General features: G+C 40.5%; 1 protein-coding gene across 2 annotated transcripts in view; it reads left to right on the top strand.

Moving 5' to 3' along the window:
* kif5ab (kinesin family member 5A, b) overlaps positions 1 to 20,987 on the top strand; it is a 70,095-nt gene that overhangs the window by 6,516 nt on the left and 42,592 nt on the right. For both annotated transcript variants that reach the window (XM_063473409.1, XM_063473408.1), the window contains exons 2-9: positions 11,673 to 11,760; positions 15,070 to 15,143; positions 15,491 to 15,595; positions 15,984 to 16,032; positions 18,361 to 18,416; positions 18,983 to 19,070; positions 19,270 to 19,394; positions 20,722 to 20,826. In XM_063473409.1, the coding sequence (XP_063329479.1) occupies positions 11,673 to 11,760; positions 15,070 to 15,143; positions 15,491 to 15,595; positions 15,984 to 16,032; positions 18,361 to 18,416; positions 18,983 to 19,070; positions 19,270 to 19,394; positions 20,722 to 20,826 (690 nt within the window). The remainder of the gene's footprint in view (positions 1 to 11,672; positions 11,761 to 15,069; positions 15,144 to 15,490; positions 15,596 to 15,983; positions 16,033 to 18,360; positions 18,417 to 18,982; positions 19,071 to 19,269; positions 19,395 to 20,721; positions 20,827 to 20,987) is intronic.

Raw genomic sequence — 20,987 nt, 5'->3', positions numbered from 1 at the left:
GATGGGACCGCTGTGCGGGGTCAAGATCTGGACTCTTTTCTCCATGTTGGATATCGGCGTGAAAGCAGCCACCTCTTGGGATTAGACCTCGTCTGCTTCTTCCCTCTCTCGTTCTTTCTGTCATTCTCTTTCACAATAAATGCTTCACAGTATTTTTCTCTGTCTGGCTGGATTTCATGGTGTAATGATTCCACTGCTCATTTCCTCATGACTCAGCAGCAGTTTGAAGAAGAGAGAAAAAAAGCTCAGCTCATCTGTCATCTCATTAATTTTGGCAGAGGCTTCTAGCAGGTTTTAATAGCGTCAAGAGGGGAAGCTCCCGTCAGTCAGGAGCCAAAATATTAAGGGATCTGTTGACTTTGGTGGAGTTTACGTCCCTTTATCCCTCCTAGAAATGTGAGGAGGTACAAAATGATAAAAGGGCTCACTGAGATCTATTTTGCTTTCCTCAATAGAGAAATCAATATTTAAATCATCACTGTATTAAAGCTAACTTGTGCAATTTTATAATGTCAAGGACCAAAACTATCTACCCCATACCAATAAAGACTCTCAGCATGCCCTCTCATCTTTTCTTTAATACTAACATCACACTGACATCAATTTAGTCAGCAGCCACACTGAACAGGATATTAACTCCAGTTGCTTCAGCTCGTCTTTATTTTTACTCAGTGTGCATGTGTGCCAGGGTTAGATAAGCTCTTCCAGTTCGTCAACACTTTCCTTATGATTCCACTGCCTTTGTGACACAAGTGGGTTGTGACTACCAAGCTTTTAGCTCTGGGGAGTGTTAATGGAGCGTCCTCTTCTCATTAGCCACGGCCCTGCCCAGGATGCTGCCCAGTCCGCGTGTCTGCCCTCAGTGTATGCGGGCAGTACCTCGTAAACTAGCTGCACATGCTCGTGCACGTGTCGGGACATGCTAGCACCCCTGGTGTTATGTTGTCTTGGGAATAGGAAAGCAAGCAAATCCCAAGGAGAGAAAAGGAATATCCCAGCCATCCAATGCCCAACACTTTGTTTCCTTTGGTTAAACACAGCACAGTTAATCGAACTGACATTTAAGAATGCTGACATGTACTCCAGCAGTTTTTTTTAAATTATTTCCCAGGAGAGCCATGCTTTAAAGCACATTTTTCTTTTCTGTGGATAATCTAATTTATCCCGATTTTAGTACTTAATTTAAACTACATCACATAAAAGAGACTTGGAAAATCTTGGCAAACATAAATATCAGGCTTATTTTAATCTTTGAATGGCCAAGGATTGGCCCCAGCTCAGACTTTAAAAAGCATTTCTCTCCAGGCTAAAGCAGCACGATGCAATTTTTGTTTTGGCTCCCAGCAGGTACATCGATAATCATATCAAACTTTTTTATTTATTTTGGTTTGCTCTTTTACCTTACCTCTTTTGTCTCCTGGAGTTTCTCATTAATTCCATTTTATGCAAAATCTTAATACAGTCGCTTTTTTTTTCTTCCTGGAGGCCTTTATTATCCAAATTACCTCACTGCATGGTGCTGTCATTAGTTGTGGCAGAATTACAGTGAAAATCCCCATAACCATGTTGTTGATTTTTACAGGAAATTTAAATCATTGCTCAGTCCTAGTTTGATTCAGTCTAATTGCTTGCAGCAGAAGCTGATTGAAATGTGTGCTACTTTTCTGAATCTTCTTCATGGTCTAATTTTTTATTCGTTCTCGGCCACATTAATGGTCCTTATACCAGTGGTGTGGTGCAGAGCTGTGGCTGGTTGGTGGGGTACTGTGAGTGTCTTCCTTTGAAACGTGCTGTATGGAGGATCAGTCACAGTGTCGAGGCTCTAGGGTCACATTTAATTTAGACTGTGGCCCTAGACCACACAAAGCCTCTATTTTAATTTGGCCTAGAGTTGTAAGCTGGTTGCATTATCGTTACATTGGAGCATTACCTCTTGGCTAAAATCAGCCAGTAAAGTTGGCTCGAAGGTTTGTGTACTAATTGAATTAGTTGTAGAGATGGCTCAGTTGAAAGATTTCTTTCTATAAACCACTTATTGGGTGACATATTTTTCACCTTTCAAAACGTTTCATATATTCCTTTTAAAAAACATGTGATAAACTGATGCACTGTCTGCTCCCTTAGTGTTAGAAGGTGCTGCGTGAATTACTTTACACATTTTAAGTTATATTGGTACTTTGGCACAGGGCGTTTTAAGGTAAAGTTGCTGCCTGAAAAGAAAAACACACACATTTCTTCAGCATTAAATGCTAAATGTGTTTGGCTTTTTCCCCAGTGTGCTGAAGTGCTGCAGACAGAGACAAAGCTGCTGTCACGAGTAATCCTGTATCCTGTGTGAATTAATTTTGATTGCATTAACTTGTACGCAGGTAGAGCTGAAAGGAAGAGACTGCTGGCTGAAAAGGAGATAACAAGTGTGAGGCCGCAAGACCTTAGATATGTCTTTTGACATCAAATATTCCCTTTGAGAGGGAGGGCAGCTATTAGCTGGGCGCTCACACTGTCTCGTGACTGAAAATCTTTGCTTCAGGCTGACGCGGCTGATCTCGCTTCGTGTTAGACAACTCAGTTCTTCCTCAAGGCTCATTTCTGTTTTCTAGGATTTTTATAATTCTACAACATCAATAAATGGAAAATGTGTGAAGGCAGGGGGGCCAATCAAATGTGACATTGCAGGCAAGCGCTGGAGCAGTCAGTGTCACATAGACGATGAGGCATCTTTGTCATCTCTGCCAAGTGTTTCCTTTCTTCTCCTTGCTCCTTACCCCCTCTCCTTCTGAAACCTTTTCTCCTTTGTCTCTCTGCACTGTTTGCAGTATCTGAATAAAATTTAATTTTCTGTGTGCTTTGCACTTACAGAATGCTGAGGGCTCTCCTCAGTGTGTGCTTTAGCTTTTTTTATGCTCAATAAAGAGAATACGGTTGAATTATTTGAAGTTTCTGGAATCATAAAGGCAACATGATGCACATAGCAAAAACAAATAAAGCCTGTCATGAAAAAACATAATTAAGTGTTATCATGTGGGACGTGTGTGTTTTCTAAACAACACAAAAAGGGATTCAAGAACTTTTGTGTTAATTGACTAAATTGTTTCAACATTTAATTGGCAAAATTGTTTTCTAGAGGCTTTTGTTTTTTTATTGCATGCTCTTCATCAGTAGAACTGCTAATGATAATTTACCCTTTTCACTTTAAGCGTAATAGCCTGATATTTGGTGAAACATGCTTCTTTGCCTTCTTGCAAAGGGTGAGATGATAAGATAAATGCTATGCTAATGTCCTTGTGATGATCTATATTAATCTTAGCTTAGATTAGCCATGAACACCACAGACAAGACACAAATAAGCACATTATGAAAAAGACATTTGAAGTGTTTCTCAAAGCTCGGTCATATAATTTCTTATAAATCATATCCTATTTACACCAATAAACCGGGCATATTGTGTGTAGTACCTTCTCAGACAGTACATGGGGCATTAGAAACTCTAATATGGTTGTGACACATCATGTTCAGTCCAGGTGCAATGAACCAGTCCCGCTGCTGCATAGACTGAATTATTAGGCGGCCAACTAGCTTGAGAGCATGAACAAATATTTGAGTTAATCTATGTCATCAAGCTAAATCAGGGTTAGGAATATGAGACGTTTCTTGGAAAATCTGCCCCACGTGTTAGAAATCAGAGTCCCTGCTTCCGAAATGTTTGAGAATCCTTCCTCCAGGCCATGTGAGGTATTACTGTTTAGGTAAATGCTATTCCCACTTTCACTCACTTGTTAAAATTTGGATTCAAATTAGAAGCTTTCAACATAAACTGCAGGTCATATCAAAGATTATGATATAGTAAGTCCATAAGCGCATTAGGGGAATGTTTAGTAAGGTTATAAATCAAGTAAGAAGTAGGGTACTTTTTCACAGACTCATAAAAGACTTATAACCACTGGTGCTGCCTCCTGCTGGTCATTTAAAAGCACTTTTTAATGTGCTTTCACTTTGACTTGACTATTCAGACCTGGAGGGTGCATGCATCTGTTATGTGTGTGTTACCTCTACAATCAAGTGTGTACCAAGCACAAGCAGGCTCGGCTGTGGTGAGTGTTTCAAGTGTGTGACTTTCCCGGAATATGAAGAACAGGATGAAATATTTGCCGAAATACTTTTGGCATTTTATTGCCTTTATCAATCTATCATTTCTGCTCATTTCTTTTCTGGCAGTCGTTGAAGTTCATCTGTCATGGCTTGCATTATAACAATCAATTAGTCTGTCTCCCTTTCCTCATTTTGAAGTCACTCCAAGTCTTTCAATTTCTAACTTCGCTTTTTGTCCATTGGGAAGCTGCTGTTCCCATTTTCTGGTCTGAGTCCCGGCGAACAAAGCCCAGTCTTTCCTTCCCATCTCCACTCCTCTGTCTCCCGTTTCCTTCATTCATCTTGATAAATTATGCAGAGTATTTCACTTTGATTCAGGAATAATTGCTCCACTTCTATCCGTGGATCTTTTATAAGCAACTTGATGCAGGAAAATAACTGAAGTGATTAGAAGTGTGTTAACAAAGTAATGTTGGGTGGTAAACCGCAGTTCCCCTGAGCTAGTGATTAAGTGAAATTGCTACGAAAATTGCTCTGATGAGTACAAGATAGCTGAAAAAACAAAAAAACGAAGAAGAAGAAAAATACAACACCACCACTGCATCTCTGCATCCAGACTTCACTACTGTACATGTGAGCCTCAGAGCCACTTTGCCTTCGAGGCACTATGCCAGTCGACTCCGCGAGTTGTCAGCCCAGTGAATTAGGGAAAACAGTGGTGATAGATAATATTGTGTGACTGGAGCTTTTGCAGTTGTGAGGGGTTTTCTGTTGTCGAGAAAAACGCTAATGATGCTGTTATCTGGGGCTTGAAGCCTGATTAGCCTGAAGAATGGTGCAGACATTGGCAGCTTGAGCTGCTACTCTCTCCTGTCATTCTCACTGTGCCTGTTTTCGCATTTCTGTGGGGAGAGAGAGGAGAGTTGATGAATTTTTGGGTAAGACTGATGCAAAGACTGACAGAGACCAAGATAAACTCTCACTTTGATTAGTGGAAATAGGCCTTCCTTTGCCTCTGCCTCCCCTCTGCCCCCAGTCAAGCCTACACAGGAAGACCAAACAACTGCAAACGAGCCAAAAAATGATCTCAATGTGTTGGAGAAGGAGCAACACATACACTGCCCAATTTTTCCATCATCTCCTCCAGCTCTTTCTGTCACATTTTACTAATGTCTCTCCTGGTTAGTGGAAGGGAAATGCACCCTGTGTTGGAAAGCATTATTCCCTCATTGCAAATGTTGGCAGTCACTAAATATTCAGCACAAGCAGAAGGTGTTATTTCCAGAATTAGCCTTTTCTTGCAGAAAGGTTGCTGTTTCTTTCAAATGCTCCTCACCAGAAACATAAAGGTCAAGTGACAGACCTCCATAACGCAGTTTCCCGTCAAATGACCTTGTGTGACCAAGCAAGTAATGCGTGTTGTCTGCCAGGAGCAAAGGTGGATGTAGCGTTGGGTAATTACGGAGCTGAAAAACCTCTCAGGGAAGAAGTGGATGTTAGGCATGATGCAGTGAAGCGTGTTACTTTCTCGCGGTGAAGCGCTCTGTGCAGACTTTCTCATAGCAGCTGCCATTGTTGGTTTTGTAGCCGTGACCGAGTTGCTGTAACCTCGGCTGTGATTTCTCCTTAAAACGAAGCCCTGCAGAGTTTACTGTAATCAAAGTATTAGCTGTGGGCGGTTATCTTTCCAACTCTGTCGTTTTTAGCCTTTTTAACATGTGGCAAAGGGATTTGGTGCATTACTACTGTCTGTTATCAGTAATTGAATAGCTGCAAAATTTAAACACCTATCTAATATTGTGCTCGTCCTCCAAGTGCTGCCAGATCAGCTCTTTATTGGCTGCTTGGGAGTCGAGGAATAAAAACTTTAAACACAACTCCAAACATATTAGAAGTTTCAAGGTTAACTTGGTAATCTTGCCAGCACTCCCTTGTCTTTAGACCCTCTGCAGGTTGTATGTGGATATACGTAGCAGCGTGCATGAATAGATTCCTTTTCAATTAGGTTTGCTTGACTATGATACAATTCAGTGTCGTAGTTTTGTAGACAAATACGTGGGCCAAAAAGTTAAACATGTGTAAAAAGCATCTTTGACTCCGCTTTTCCTTTTCAAATCTTGGAAAAACGATTACATCACCATTTTTGTTCATTCAGCTCTATGATCTGGAAACTGTAAAATGATTTAATTGAAATTGTTTGAAGCATGTTTTACAAAGCCAGAGTGTTCAGCTGTTTGGCGAATAGAGTCTGAGTCATATCTGTGATTTGTTTATCTGATATAAAATTTATAAAGAAAATAAAAAGTTGAATGAACATCCTCAGTGTTGTTTTTCTGTTTTCTTCACCTGCTGCTTGATAATTTTGTTTGTCTGCCAGATGGCTCTGGTTATGGTATAGTACGGAGTGCTTTTTAGAGATTTATCTGTGAAAACATCTGCTGTAGAAGAAGGGTTTGACAGTTCTATTGGTTTATCAGCATCGGGAGCCAGTTTCAGGTTGTCATTTAAAGCTGCTTTAGGAGGATGCTCATTTACATGGAAATTCCACGTTTTTCTTTTGGCTGGAACATATTGTTCTTCATCTTGTTGTTTGCACAAGGAATTAGGAAAAAAGACTGACATATGCATGAGAATCTATCATATGCAGAAATCTACCAGAAGCTGACTCTATTTGTCATTTGATTTATTATTTGTACATGCATTTTCCTAGTGAGATACATGTATTGTCACTGCCACTAGTTTTAAGCCTTTTTCCAACAAAGCACAATTTTGATTTTATAAATTGTGGTCCAAATTATGCTAAAATAAGCACTAAAGCAGAGTTTGGCTAATTTTTGACTGGCAGGTTGCTTTTGTGTGAGCGAGTGGCGCCTTCGGTTCCTTAGTCAGATGCATCAGCTCACTTGTCATATCTGGTTTTAGAAAACAAGATGGCTTTAAATGCTCAAAACAGTCCATAAACTGATGGTTGATGGCAACACGGTTGCTACATATATTGCTTTTTTTACATAAATATGATTGTGTGATCCCTGCCAAGCCCTCAGGTTGCTCTACAGGGTCCTAAACTCTGCCCTCCTATCACATATCAATCTAAATTTATCACTGACTGCTGCAGCCCTGTATTTCTCATTTGTCTTTTTAATACATATTCTTTCATTTCCTCTTGTTCTTGTTGTCTGTTCTGCACCTCCTGGTTTTGTCGTTTTCCATTTTGATTGTATTTCTCTCTGTTTTTTTTGCTTATTATATAGCTTGATTTTACTACTTTCTTTTCTGCTCTCTGATTATTGTCTCCTTGCACAGCTCGGTCTTGTAATTAATTGTCCATTCTTTGCCCGCTGGGGAAAAGTCTCACAGTTTCTGTTTTTTATTGCGGTTTTTGAACCTTTCTGTAACTCTCTCTTTGTCTGCGTCTTGGTGTTCCTCTCTCTCTCTCACTCTCGCAGCCCACTGCCTCTTTGTTTCCTGGCAGACAGAAGCAGATTGCAGGCTGGATAGGCCATGTGGGTGTTTAGCATGGCACACAGAGCTGAGGGCCATAGACAATGTCTGCATGTACAAATTTAATTGGATATATTATTTGCACGCATGCACATGCACACAAACACACACACTCACATATGCACACACTTTGCTTCCCACGCTTGCATTTTTAACAGCGTCCACTCACGAAATTGAAAAGACATGTGTTAGACTCTGCACTGAGGCAAACAAGCAGATGTAACAATACCTAACTGGACCAACAGGCCTGACAGAAAGATGGACGTGTAGATAGAAAGCTTACAGAATGTCTTGTATGCCTGTGCTATTATCACATTCATGCAGCACGGGAGCAGATTAGTGTTTTAGTGGAGACAGCATAACAAATGATGGGCAAAGGGCTGTTTTTTACTCAGCTTACATAACAGATTCGTTTTATTCATCCCGATGAAGACCACATCATGACTCCTCTCCCTTCCCCTGTGCCTCCCTCCATAGTATTTAGCATGTGTGTAGTATATTATAAATGGCTCATTCAGAAGAGAGTCGGGGTTAATCAGTTCTGACGTGGAGCTTGTTTGTACCTGCAGCTGTGATTACAACAGCAAAACAACAGCTCAGCTTACTGAGAAGTAGAACAGAAATAATAAAATTGAAGCTTGGATTTTGCCAAAGTGTACCTGCAGTCTGTCACTAATAAAATATTTTATGCAAAGATAAAAGTGTAAAGTGAGAGGTCATTGCTGAAACGCTCCCACTCTGTTATTTTTACTCTGCAGTAATTCAGCGTGATTTTCACCTACCGTTGTTGGGGAGTGGCACAAATTGTATTTTTTTCTCCTCTAGTGCGACAACTTTAAAAAAATATATAGATTGAACAGAGTGAAAAATGAAAAAACACAAAACATATCATTTCTCTCTTACTCTCTTGGCAGGTTGAAATAATACGTTTTATATAACCTCTATAAATTGTGTCAATATACTAGATTGGCCTAAGAGTATTTGCTTATGGTGTTTATTTCTTGATTTATTTAGAATTTTCTTTTTCTTGAAGTGGATTATTTTAATGCACGCCGCAGTGCCAGCTGCATGTCACACCATAGCAACACTGAAAAGGATCACAAGCTGTTGTATAAAAAACCACCCTGCACATTTTCATTGTGATAAACCCATCCATCCATCCAGCCACCCATCTGCAGCAGCAGAAGGCTAAGCAGAGTATTCCAGACGTCCCGATGACCTTATAACCACAGCTCCTGCAAGCAGTGGGAGTCTTGACCATGACTCATTTGTCCCCAGCCTCTCCTAGGATGCAAAAGAAATAAAGCTGGACATGGGAGTTTAAGACCTTTCCATCACAGGCTTCTGCCAGATGTTCACGTTTTGTTTGGCTTTGCTGTCCGTGAGCCTTCTCTTCACCATCTGGTCCAACTCACCACTAGGTGGTGGTCAGTTAATACCTCCACTCCTTTCTTCATCTGAGTGTCCAAGACAAAAAAGTAAATCACTGTTTTTCGACCTAAGCAAATACACTTAAGAGCCACCTTATATGCAAACATGGTGTTTGTAAAGGCCAGCCCATGCCTAGCATAGAAGTCCAATAATGAACCAACGCTCTGCTTTAGATCACTATGCAGTCCCAGGTAGAATCCTCCATAATGATGATGCACAGCCGGGGGCTTGTAAGTATCCCCACACCAGCTCGGAGTCTCCCAGCATGGGCCAGTCTTGAAAAGGAGAGACCTGCTTCTCTCCAGAATCCTGTGTGTGATGGCCGTCACACACAGGATTCTGGAGAAAAGCTAGATATCACTGTGTGCACCGGTGCACACAGTGATATCTAGTCCCATCCTGCGCTAGCTCAGGTCCTCGTTGAAGAGGTGACATTCCACATCTCAAAAATGAGTCTGCAATCCTGAGGGTCCACAGCAAATCCATGTTATTTTTTGTGCCTGACCAAACCAGGGCACAGGCCTGGTGGTGATTGTGCTAAACCGTGTAAATAAAACTGAAATGCAAAACTAATGCACTGTCTAGTTGTTTGTCAAGCAAAGATTCAGATTCTGTCTTTAAATGTCTTTTTTAAAAAAGTAAGTGGGAGAGAATCAGAGCAGAGGTAAAACCACACAGCATCATCTACACTAGCTACAGCTACCTTAGAAACATCCACTTTTTTCCAGCTTCCTTAATCAAAAGAATATTTCATTGTAAGCAAAATATATGCAACATAAAGTATTGCAACTTATATGTCTTATAGACTACTTGATTAAGTTGACAAGCTTCAAGCATTTTTTCTTCTGTGGTGGTTTAATCTAACATTTCATTATTCATCATCACTTCCCTTTAATTCTTTAGCGATCATTAAAAATAACATAAATTCGTCGACCTTTTGCTTTATTTTTTTCCCTTTTCTTTCCACCAGCCAAAGCAGAATACATAAATACATATGACAAATAAATAAAATTTCATCTTAATGGAATTTTAAAACCAAATAATAAATGTGCTCAAAAGCCCAAAAAGAAAAACAATAAATTGTGAGTCAGTGAGCCATGCATCTTTGACAGAACTTATTACTCAAGCCACTGTAAACTGGAGCGCTGTGGGGTTTCGTGTTTATCTTGCTGTCCCATTTAGAACCTTTAGGAACAATGGGCCCATCTGTAAAATTTTGAGGAAATTATTGTTGTATTTTATCCATAGCTGCTGATAGTATGGATAGTATGGATCACTGGGGTTTTGCTGAAACAGCCATAATCATAGTTTAGATCATCCTCACAGGTCATATGCAATTTATGCAAAGGGCAGACATACATTCTTTATAGTAGATTGTGTACCACTAAAACACATTTACATGATATGCAGGTTTGCAGCCATCCAGGTCATGGTGATCTAAGGAGCTTGGAAAGAAAAGCAATAATTTACATGATCAATCAAAACAAACAAGCAAAACAATAACCTGCAAGTTTCTGATTGTGTTTTTCAGCTTTATTGCCACATTTTTGGTACGTGTCTTGTCCTTACAGTGAAGGTATGCCGTATTTGTGGGTGGTAGAGAAGGTCCTCGAGGCATTCAGCTGCTGTGAATCTTGCATACATATATAGTATATGCCCCACGCACAGAAACACAAGTGGGTCTGTTAGCAGTCAGGCATGCTTTTTGAAGAAGGAGGCGAGACAGCTCCCAGTCACTGGATTTACATCAGCACTTGCTCAAAGTAGAATAAACCCCGATCTTATTGAGCACTTAAAGTGGTGTGTGTTACTAAATATCCTGGACTGGGAAGATGAATCAATGGCTGAACTGTCCATTTAGCTGAACACTGAATGTCTTCACTTTCAGTCCAGACATGTGCGTTGAATTAGCTCATCTCTTCCCGTCTATGGGTAGTCGCAGGCTGGTCACCAGGTTGACTTATTTAGCTCCACTGATGGTTCGGTCAGAGAAACAGGCTCTTCTTCCTTGCGGTCTTTATGCATTTTTTTTAAATTCTCCTTTTCTCAAATGCTGATTTCAGGTCATCTGCTGTCTTTCACTTTTTCTACACTGCCACTCGTCTTCTCTACGCCTCCACTCCATTTCTTCTCTCATCTCCATCACTTTGCTCTTGAAGTCCTTGAACGCTGCCTCTAATGGCCTTACCTCAGACGTGATCTCTTTCTCTCGCTCTGTCTGTCTGGGTCAAACAACCTTTTGCTCAAAGCTCTACGCTACGCTGCGGTGCACTCATTCGAAACAACCACTGCCTCCATCAAATATACTCAGGATGCATATTGCACTAATCAAAAAGAGACAGATGGGCCTCTTAATGTGATATACACCCTGCTATTTCAGCCTACACACAGATGGACAGAGCATCCATAAACCATGTTCACTCTGCGTATAGGAAAATTTGATGTGGCACTGCTTTATAGTGGCAATATGGGTTTACATAATGTTTTAGTGAAAAACATGATGTGTCTCCGTCACGTGCGCTCTGCTTCACAAAGTTCCCAAGATGCATTTTACAGCACGTCACAGGGGAGGATGAGGTGCTGAGTATAATCTAAAGCGCGCTCTAAACTGTCTTTGTCATAGCTGACTGTGTTTGTGTTGGCCTCCACAGGGGAAGGCGTATGTGTTTGACCGAGTCTTCCCAACTAACAGCACGCAGGAGCAGGTCTACAGCACCTGTGCCAAGCAGATAGTCAAAGGTGAGTCACATACATGGTTCTGTGGGGTTTTTTTGTCTCCATGACGTATGAGTGACACAACAGCTGAGGGAAAAAACGACAGAGCACCTTGAATTACCATAATCGTGATATCCATGTTGGTGGTGTCACTTGACACTGACAATTCACTGGTGCATCCATTAGCACCTCCCTTACAAGAAGCAAGAAAAAACTATTTCCATGACATGATGTAGTCACACGGCCCGCATGTAGGAGCATCAAAATGCACTGATTAATGACATGCATGCTTATCATGGCGCAGCAGGACCGGCATATCCAAGGGGCATATAGATCAAACAAAACCATTACCTTCAACTTTTGAATCTTTTTCTCTTTCCCTTCCTTCTGTCTGCATCTCTTTATGTCTGTCTGCCTCTTTTTTCCATGTTAGGGGCTCATTTTTCTCCCACCTTCAAAGTGAGTGTGGAACTCCATTGAACTAGTTCTAGATGGGGCATGAAAAAGATTGATTTGGCAGGCAAGATTACTTGTAGAGTGTGAGATTACCATGCAGGCTGAGAAAAAAAGAAATAAAAAGGCAGGATCGCTTTCAGCGCGAGGTTGAAAAAAATTCAAGGTAGGCAGTTAGCGAAAGGAAGGCATGCGATAAGAAGTGAGATTTGAAATGCGTCAGGGGGAAAAGGTAACAGAGGGGGCAAGCTTGGTGAGAGCAAAGAGGTTTGGAGACCATATCCATATTTACACTTTCTCAGTTTTTTCATCTTACAGTGTCTTTTTTTGCCCTTTTTGCTGTTTTCTTTCACACTTGTGCCGTCGGGTTCTTTGCCCTTTTCAGTGTCTTTGTCTCAGACTCGTGCTGACTCTTCTCTTCTGTGTTTCCTTTTGTGAAGGTCTCTGTTGTTTAGCAATCTAGTGTCCCGCTGCCTTCATTTCCTTTCAATAACACATTCTTTAGTGTTTGCTCTTTTTTGTGCCACACTTCTGCGTTGTTCTCACTATGGCCAGTGTGGAAACAAAGGAAGACATGAACAAGAAGAGGCAGCAACACATGAAAACAGGAGAGAAAGAGGGTTCTGCATGGTTACAGCTGAGAGCCTTTGTGATGTGTCTGTGGTCAGCTGACCAGTGGCTGCTGGACTTCTGGGATGATGTGTTTTTCTTTATCCATGTTTGACTTTTACCACAGAGGTTTATTGGCCTCTGTCAGCACTATAACATCCAAGGGTGTATTTCTTTATAACCTCAGCTGGAGTGGAGGCGTTCTGCTATGGCTTCCACCAAGAAAAAGGGAAATATATATGTATTTACTCTGTACTTCGCCGACTGCCTCCTGGTGACATTAATGCTGCAGGTAGTTGTTGTTTATTGTGTGTAGCCACAGAGGTCGTTCGGCACCTAACCAAGCTTAAATACCACGTACCCCAAAGAGCCAACAGGCTTATGAGGCTCAGATCAATCTACCTTTGGAGCAAAGGTCAAAGATATTTGTATTTCTCTGGGAACTTCCTGTCTGGTTGTTTTTGTATGCCGTTTAATTTCTGTCGCGATAAAACACAAACAATTTTATCATTTTATCTTTTCATTCACTGCTACTCACAGTGTAGAAACCTTGTGCGCAGATTTAACAAATGTGGGTGAAGCAGTGAGAAGCCCAGAGCACAAAGCACCACCAAGGCTTACAGAGTTTCTGCTTGCTGAATGCTGGAGGGCAAACAGGCTCTTTTAGGCAACTCTGCTTCAAGGTTGAATTCAAATCAATCTGACTTTTTTCACGGCTGAAACAACAGGCCCTCTTATAATTGGTAAGAGGGCCTGTTGATAAGGGTATAATTAGTATAACTGGTATGCAATCACACAACCTCCTTGACTGACACCTTGAGGTACACAGAGTTGGCAGGTTTATTTAGATTTTAGCAAATTCAGTGTGATAATCTTACTATTAAAGGGGACCTACCATGTTTCTTTCCACATTCATATTTTCATTTCTGGACTCTACTAGAGTAGCTTTTCATAATTCATCGCTCAAAAATAATCCTTTTTTATTTTACAAAAGGTCTTGGTGACTCCCCTCCCCGTTCATCCACCATCTGAAAGAAGCCTTTTAGGATGACTCGCTTCATATCAACTCCTGACAGCCAGATCTTTGTATCTGAGATGACCATATTACAGAGTCTCCCTCTCTGACATCATGTAGAACTGAGAATAGAAAACCTAACAGTTTAAAACAGTGTTTAGAGCAGTGTAAAGCCTGTCACACAGACACTAATGTCCACATGAAAAAAAAAGTAAAAATACTAAACTATATGTCACAAACCAGTCGTGTGGCCATGTGAGCATAAAGGTGATGCACATGGTGACGCCAATTAAGAATTTGAATTAATCCAGGCCTTTATGTCTTTCAGACATGTAATTGGTTTGTGTCATCTGGATTCATTAGATAAATAAAGATGGATATTATCTACATAGCACTGAAAATATACGCATTTTTTTTTGACTGAGGGAACTCCATGATAAACTTTTGTAAGGGAAGAAAAGGCCCCATTTACGTGAACAAATTAGAATCAGATTGATGAGATTCAAACCCCTGCAGTTTATTTTCTTTAAGATCAACAGTTTGTTATAGTCTCTGTATTAAAATGATCAACAGTATCAAGTGCACTGAAGTCTAACAGGACACAGAGATGAGTCCACTGTCAGCGGTCATAGGAAGTGCCTCCGACAGTGTGACATTGTAACTAGTAACTAGTGCTGTTGATGAATTCTGAAACCTAATTGAAACTTTTCAGATAGATCATTCATCTGCAAATGGCCATGCAGCTGTTTGCAGGTGCTCTTTTAAGAATTTTTAATATAAGAAGCGGTGACCCAAAAACGCGGATGAGTGACTTAGGGGGCGGGGGGAGGGGCACAAAAGCTGAGCTCCAAGACTTTTATAGGGCACTGGCACACTGGGCCCAGGTGTTCCCAATGTTGCTGACAATGAACAAACCGTGGTAGTGGGCAGGATGAATGGACCTGGGGTGGAGAGGGTCCTCACAATAAAACAGAAGTTAAAATCATAACAGCTCCCTTTCTTTGTGTACAACAGTATACACTTCCAACCATCAGTAGATTACTTTGGCACTGAGGATTTGAAGGGTAAGCCAGGCATAACAGGCTGCTATCATTTTTTGGTTTCCACATATGTGACTCAGGATAGAAATTTATATCTGTTTATATTTTTGCACCTGTTCTCTCCTGCCATTCTTTATTTTCACACTCTTTACCTATTTTCTTTTCTCCCCTTGCTTTCTTCTCTAACGTGCTTTTGTTTCTTCTTCCTCGCTTCAGATGTACTGGGAGGATACAATGGGACTATCTTTGCCTATGGGCAGACTTCCTCAGGAAAGACACACACCATGGAGGTACAGTGCTGCTAAAAAATTCAAAAGGTAGCCCTCTCAATGTGGCACGTGCGAGCACAGAGATACATGCACATTTTCCTCCTTTTTAAACACCGTCTCCTCCTCTGCCTGTCCTGACTTTATGTCTGCCTCCGTCATGGCCATCATTCTCTATCTTTCTTTCTCAGCCTCATGTGGAAACTAACCTTCTTTACAACTCTCTGTGGGAAACAACCCTGCTCGCTTTCAAGTCAAAAGCCTCGCTGCTCTCCTTTCTTTTACTGTTCTATCGACTTTATTCGTCCCAGGGTTTGCATTTATCCTGCTCTTCACTTACATGTCTCTGTCTCATTTCAATCCTCCTTTAGGGGAACCTTCATGATCCCCAGGGAATGGGGATAATACCGCGGATTGCTGAGGACATTTTTGAACATATATTTGCCATGGATGAGAATCTTGAATTCCACATAAAGGTTGGTGTGGATTCTGACGTTTGTGTGTTCAAGTTTGCATTTTTACCTTTTTTTTCTTTTTTTTTTACGTTTGCTGTTAGATGGAATATATTCAGTAGAAATACAACTTAAAGCTCTGTTGTAATCCTCACATGGATGGGTTGAGTGGAATCAGCCAAGCATCAATAAATCATGATAAATAAACCATGATCATCCCACAGCATTTTCCCTTTTACATCACAGTCTTATAATAGAGGATAATACCTCATCAGAGCCACAGCAGATTATTGCAGCATTTTGTATTTGAACAGTGAGCACCTATCATCCTCCTCATTTATCTGCATTGAATTCTCTTTCTGTATCCCTGATAAAATATTTGCTATCAAATGTTTTTTTGTCTTTGCTGCAGGTCTCCTACTTTGAGATCTACATGGATAAAATCAGGGACCTGCTGGACGGTATAAAACTGAAATACAGCTCAATTTTGTTAATGCTTTGTAGTTTTCTGTGTCACAACACAGATTTAAAAGCTGTCTGCTCACACACAGATGAATCATGTTTAACCGTTGACATTTTAAGACCTTATTACTTAAAGTGTTTGAACCCTATGCAAACTGACAGGCACATCTATAGTGATGAGCCACAGCATTAAATTTACTTGCCTCTTTCTGAATGAGATGGATATGTGACCTCTGAGGGTGTCCTGCAGCGTGTGGCACTGGGATACAAGCAGCAGAACTTTCAGGCCCTCTGGGCTGGTCGACCTCAGTGGTTGGGACTTATTCCAATGCATCCTGCAGCTGCTTGATCGGATTGGGATTTGGGGAGCTTGGGAGCTGGTCAATACCATGGGCTCTTTATTATGTTCCTCCAGCCATTTCTAAACAGTTCTTGTTGTGAGCTGTGGAAATGTGGTGGTGGGAAATTGGTGTGAGACAACGATTACTTGGGTGGTATTTATCAAAGCAATAATAAAGTGAATCTCAGGAACCAAGGTGCCCTAAATTATCAAGGAGATAATCTGTGCCAGGATTTTTAATCTTGTGGCTAATAGCTTTATATTTACGTTTAAGATATTATTCCGTTGTTGTCTCCCATAGGAGAAAATCATCCTGGGACAGGCAACTACTGCATCACAGAAACAGACAAAAAGAAAATATTACAACAAAAACCCTTAATGGGCACATTTTTAGTAAATACAGATGTAATTATAATAAATATCAGTAGAAAAATAATAATAAAAGAGTTACCTCAAAGGCTCCCAACTTCTCTCTGTCCTACACAGTAAAAAAAGAAAGAAAAACAGAAAATTTTCTGTGACTTTTCTGCCCGTATTATCATTTTTATTATCTTTTTTGAGTGAATTAATAGGGGAAATTCTTGAGAAGCTAAAAAAAAGAAGGCAACTGGACTTCTTTAGGTTTGTGATGTGTTTTCTGTGTTTTTTTCAGAGTACTTGAGTTTTTCATTACTCAGTTTAACTGAGTGAGGGTCGACTGAGTGCTTATAGCACTGACCCCAGATCTCCTAACAGAGGTCAGCTAAAATCCTGTTAGCCTGCTAAACAGTGGACCGTATTAAAAAATGTCTTGGGGAGTGAGGAGAGTTGTACCCGTGATTTTTTATGATGCTTTAACTACATTAAAATTTTAACGTTTACACTTATAGTCTTAGATTTCAAAACCAGCAGGTAATGCTACAACATAAGATGGACTTTGCAGTACTAATGCTGCAAACACTAAAAACTTGGATTCTGTGGAGAACATGAAGACGTTGATGGATTCTCACACAAACACACGTTGGTGCTGTTTGAGTTGACACTTTTATAAATATAAGCTGTGAAGCTATCAAGGAAAAGAAGCATGCTTTTTAAATTATTCCGCTCTTGTGAAAAGGAACATTTATTATCACGCCCTCCCCTCCTCGGTTTTCATGGCCTTTTAATTTAAAAACCGTAAAATTAAACTGATCTGTGAAGTTAAATTGAAAAAGTAAACAACCTCACTGGCTTCCCTTATATCTTCGCTTTGTCCTATTTTCTGTATACACCCAGAGTCAACTCAGCATTTCGGCTCATAGTCTTATCACCCATATACAACCCGTGTAAAATGATGGAGAGGCCAGGATAGAGGGGTGTGATTACATCTTTAATGGAGCCAGAGACAGTGGTGAAAGCCTCCATCTGTATGCAGGGGAGTTCACAGTGCCTGTGGAACATTTAGGCTCTGAACAAAAAGAGTCAACAACAAGCCAGATGAATGGAGGCAGGAGAATAACAACCTATAGGGGGAAATGGCTGTAGGATGAAACCACACAAGCAAACACTAACAGTCTCAAGGGAGAAAACGGCCTCCACAATCTGGTGAAATTTAATTACCGACATGATAAGACTTTCAAATGTGCAGTGACTAATGCAGGAATTCGGGCCAGTAAGTGCCCTTGCCAAAAATTGGTATTTTGTTCATTGACATTATCAGAGGCACGTGCTTAACCTCTCACTTTGACTTTATACAAAAAAATAAAGCTTCAGTTCTTTTGAAAATATTCATAGCCAGGCCCTCGAGTATTTTTTCACGCCGCACACAGTGGATAGAGGCTGACTCACAAATATGAAGGGAACATAGTCAGGTCTCATTATAGTTGTGCTGAAAGGAAGAACACTTCCATGCAGATGCTTATTTGCACAAACACACACATGGGCAAACACTTACACATGAACACACACGCTCAATCCTCTAGGTAATAAAAAAAATGACATCTTCCATTTTTTTCTCATCCTAACACAGTGACAAAGACGAATCTGTCAGTGCACGAAGACAAACACAGAGTTCCTTATGTGAAGGTGAGTCACCTACAGACGTGATTCAGTTTGCATTTTTCTCTATTATAAAGATGCTGTTTTTTGTTGTTTATGAGTATAAGAATAGATCAGCGTGAGAAGACTGACATGTCTGAGACTGACAGCCAGCAGCTTGCTTTTCTCAGTTCTGGCTTAATCAAATGATAAGAAAATAAAGTTATCTGCAGACCTAGGGCTCTGTAATGCATCATCACACCTAACTTTACTGTGTTTGTGGAAATGACTGCGCTATTTCTTGATCCTCTGGTTGATCTCGCTCAAAACCTGGAAGCAGTCAACATGGCAAACCCTCAAAAAAAGAGGGAAAAACAAACAAATAGAATTTTTATGGAGGTACAGAGGAACAACACTGACTCTTTCTACTGTTTCCTGACATGATTGAGAGTGATATCAATGTTCTCATCTAAGCTGTCTTACTGCTGATGATGAGTCCAAGTTAAAGAAACACAATTATTAATACTGGCTCTGTGCTCATGTTGATCTGTTGTATGTTTAGCTAATATTTGTGCATATTACTGAATGTATATTTTATTTCCTGCTTCACTAAGGGCTGCACTGAGCGCTTTGTCACAAGTCCCGAGGAGGTGATGGATGTGATAGATGAGGGGAAGGCCAACCGTCACGTTGCTGTCACCAGTGAGTCACACTGTTGATCTTCCTGATGTTGTGACACTCACTCCGTCAGACACTTTATGTCAGACTTTTTTTCCCCCTTCAAAGTTTCAAGATTAATGTGCAAAGGGGAGAAATGCATGGCGAGGTATGAAGTGAAGACTTGAACTTTGCTAATTCAGCAGGAAATACTAAATTGAATGAACTTTTGTTTGTTCTTTAGACATGAATGAGCATAGTTCCCGCAGTCACAGCATCTTCCTGATTAACATCAAACAAGAAAACGTGGAGACTGAGCAGAAGCTGAGTGGGAAGTTATATCTGGTTGACCTAGCTGGCAGTGAGAAGGTAGGAAGAATGGGGATTTTTCTTTCAAAAACATTAAAAGGAGGGCTATAAACTCCAGACGTTTGCTGTTGACAGGGGTTTGAAACACTGGGGGTTTTGAAATTGTGTTTTCAGACATCAAAGAAGCAGATGAACAATGCATTAAAGCAACTAAACCTGAATCTTTATTGCTTTGGATTGCTCTGATTTTTAAAAATTCCACTTTATAAAAAAATTCAGAGGCTGAGAGCTGATTCCTAATCTGTAGGGTTGTTTCAGTCTGTCGCAGATGCATTATCAGGGTTACTGTTTATTCTGAAAAATAATAAGTGCTAAATGGAGCTTTCAGCCAAGATAAACATCAAACTGATGGGAACCAAAGAACAACAAATTCATTGCACTTTTAAAGGTCTTCTAGGTGAAATCTGAGTCAGCTCAGCCCCATCACACCATCTATAAAACAATCTATCACCGGGACATAGGTCAAACTCTGGAAAGCAGATAGAAAATACATTAGAGGCACCGCTAAACCTGGCCCTTGGCTCCTTGTGTTGATAGTATTGGTAGAAAACTTAGAGCGTTAGATTGCAGTAGAGTCTGGATAGATGTTGATGTCTGTGGTTTGTAGCTGATAAGTGCTGATAGTGCATCTGTAAGTTGTCTTGGTCCTCCCTGGGGCTGAATAAGTAAAAGGTTCTACTCCAGCAGCTTTTTAGGCTTTGGTACAAAACGTTATTGACTGGACTGAACAGGAGCCTGATGTATGGTCCACAGAAGGCTTTGATAGGACGACTTGCTCTCCTCTGTAATTAAGCTCCTCATTATTTTGCCATAAATAATTGCATCCCATGGCGATTATGACAGAATAACGTGTGCCTTTCCTTTCAAAGTGTGGAAACCGTCTGGGCTTGTCAGTGTTTCTGTCTGTTAGCAATTAGCTGTGCATGCACAAATTCTTCATTTTGATGCTGTGGAAGTGCTTTTTATTGCAGTTTTATTGCAGGACAGATTTCTAATAATTATTTCTGTGTGAGTTTCTTTATGGTTTTCTTTAAAATAACAGTTACATTTGAATACATTTACTCATATTTGTTTTTTTGTTATTATTTCAAATTTGATTTTTTTAAGTTTGTTGAGCTGCATGCTGCCATTTGACATTTTTGCCATGCAAAATGTCAGTTATTGCAACAATTCACTGAAACAAATTAACTGAAAATGCACAGAGTGAACCCTCTCACTGCTAAATTACACCACAGTGTCACTGCCACCAGGAAAATAAACATAATTTCCCTGCTGATAATGTTCTTTACGGACTAATTCCTCCTGTCTGCGGGTGTATCTGTGTCAGGTCAGTAAGACAGGCGCCGAGGGAGCGGTGCTGGATGAGGCCAAGAACATCAACAAGTCTCTGTCGGCCCTGGGGAACGTCATCTCAGCGCTGGCTGAAGGAACGGTACGGTGGAGATTTGTTCCGAGGTCTATCATTAGCTTCTTGTTGTTTAAACATTTTTTCCCCAATCCTGGGTTCAGGCTGCAGTGAATTAGCTGAAAGTATTAGATTAAAACAACCTAAATTTCACAAATTAGGTAATTAGTTTAGTAGCTAGAGACACC

This window comes from Pelmatolapia mariae, linkage group LG5 (genome assembly GCF_036321145.2).
Source record: "Pelmatolapia mariae isolate MD_Pm_ZW linkage group LG5, Pm_UMD_F_2, whole genome shotgun sequence".
In the NCBI taxonomy this organism is placed as follows: Eukaryota; Metazoa; Chordata; class Actinopteri; order Cichliformes; family Cichlidae; genus Pelmatolapia; species Pelmatolapia mariae.
The sequence above is the reverse complement of the archived record's forward strand: the minus strand, read 5'-3'. Positions and strand labels throughout refer to the sequence as shown.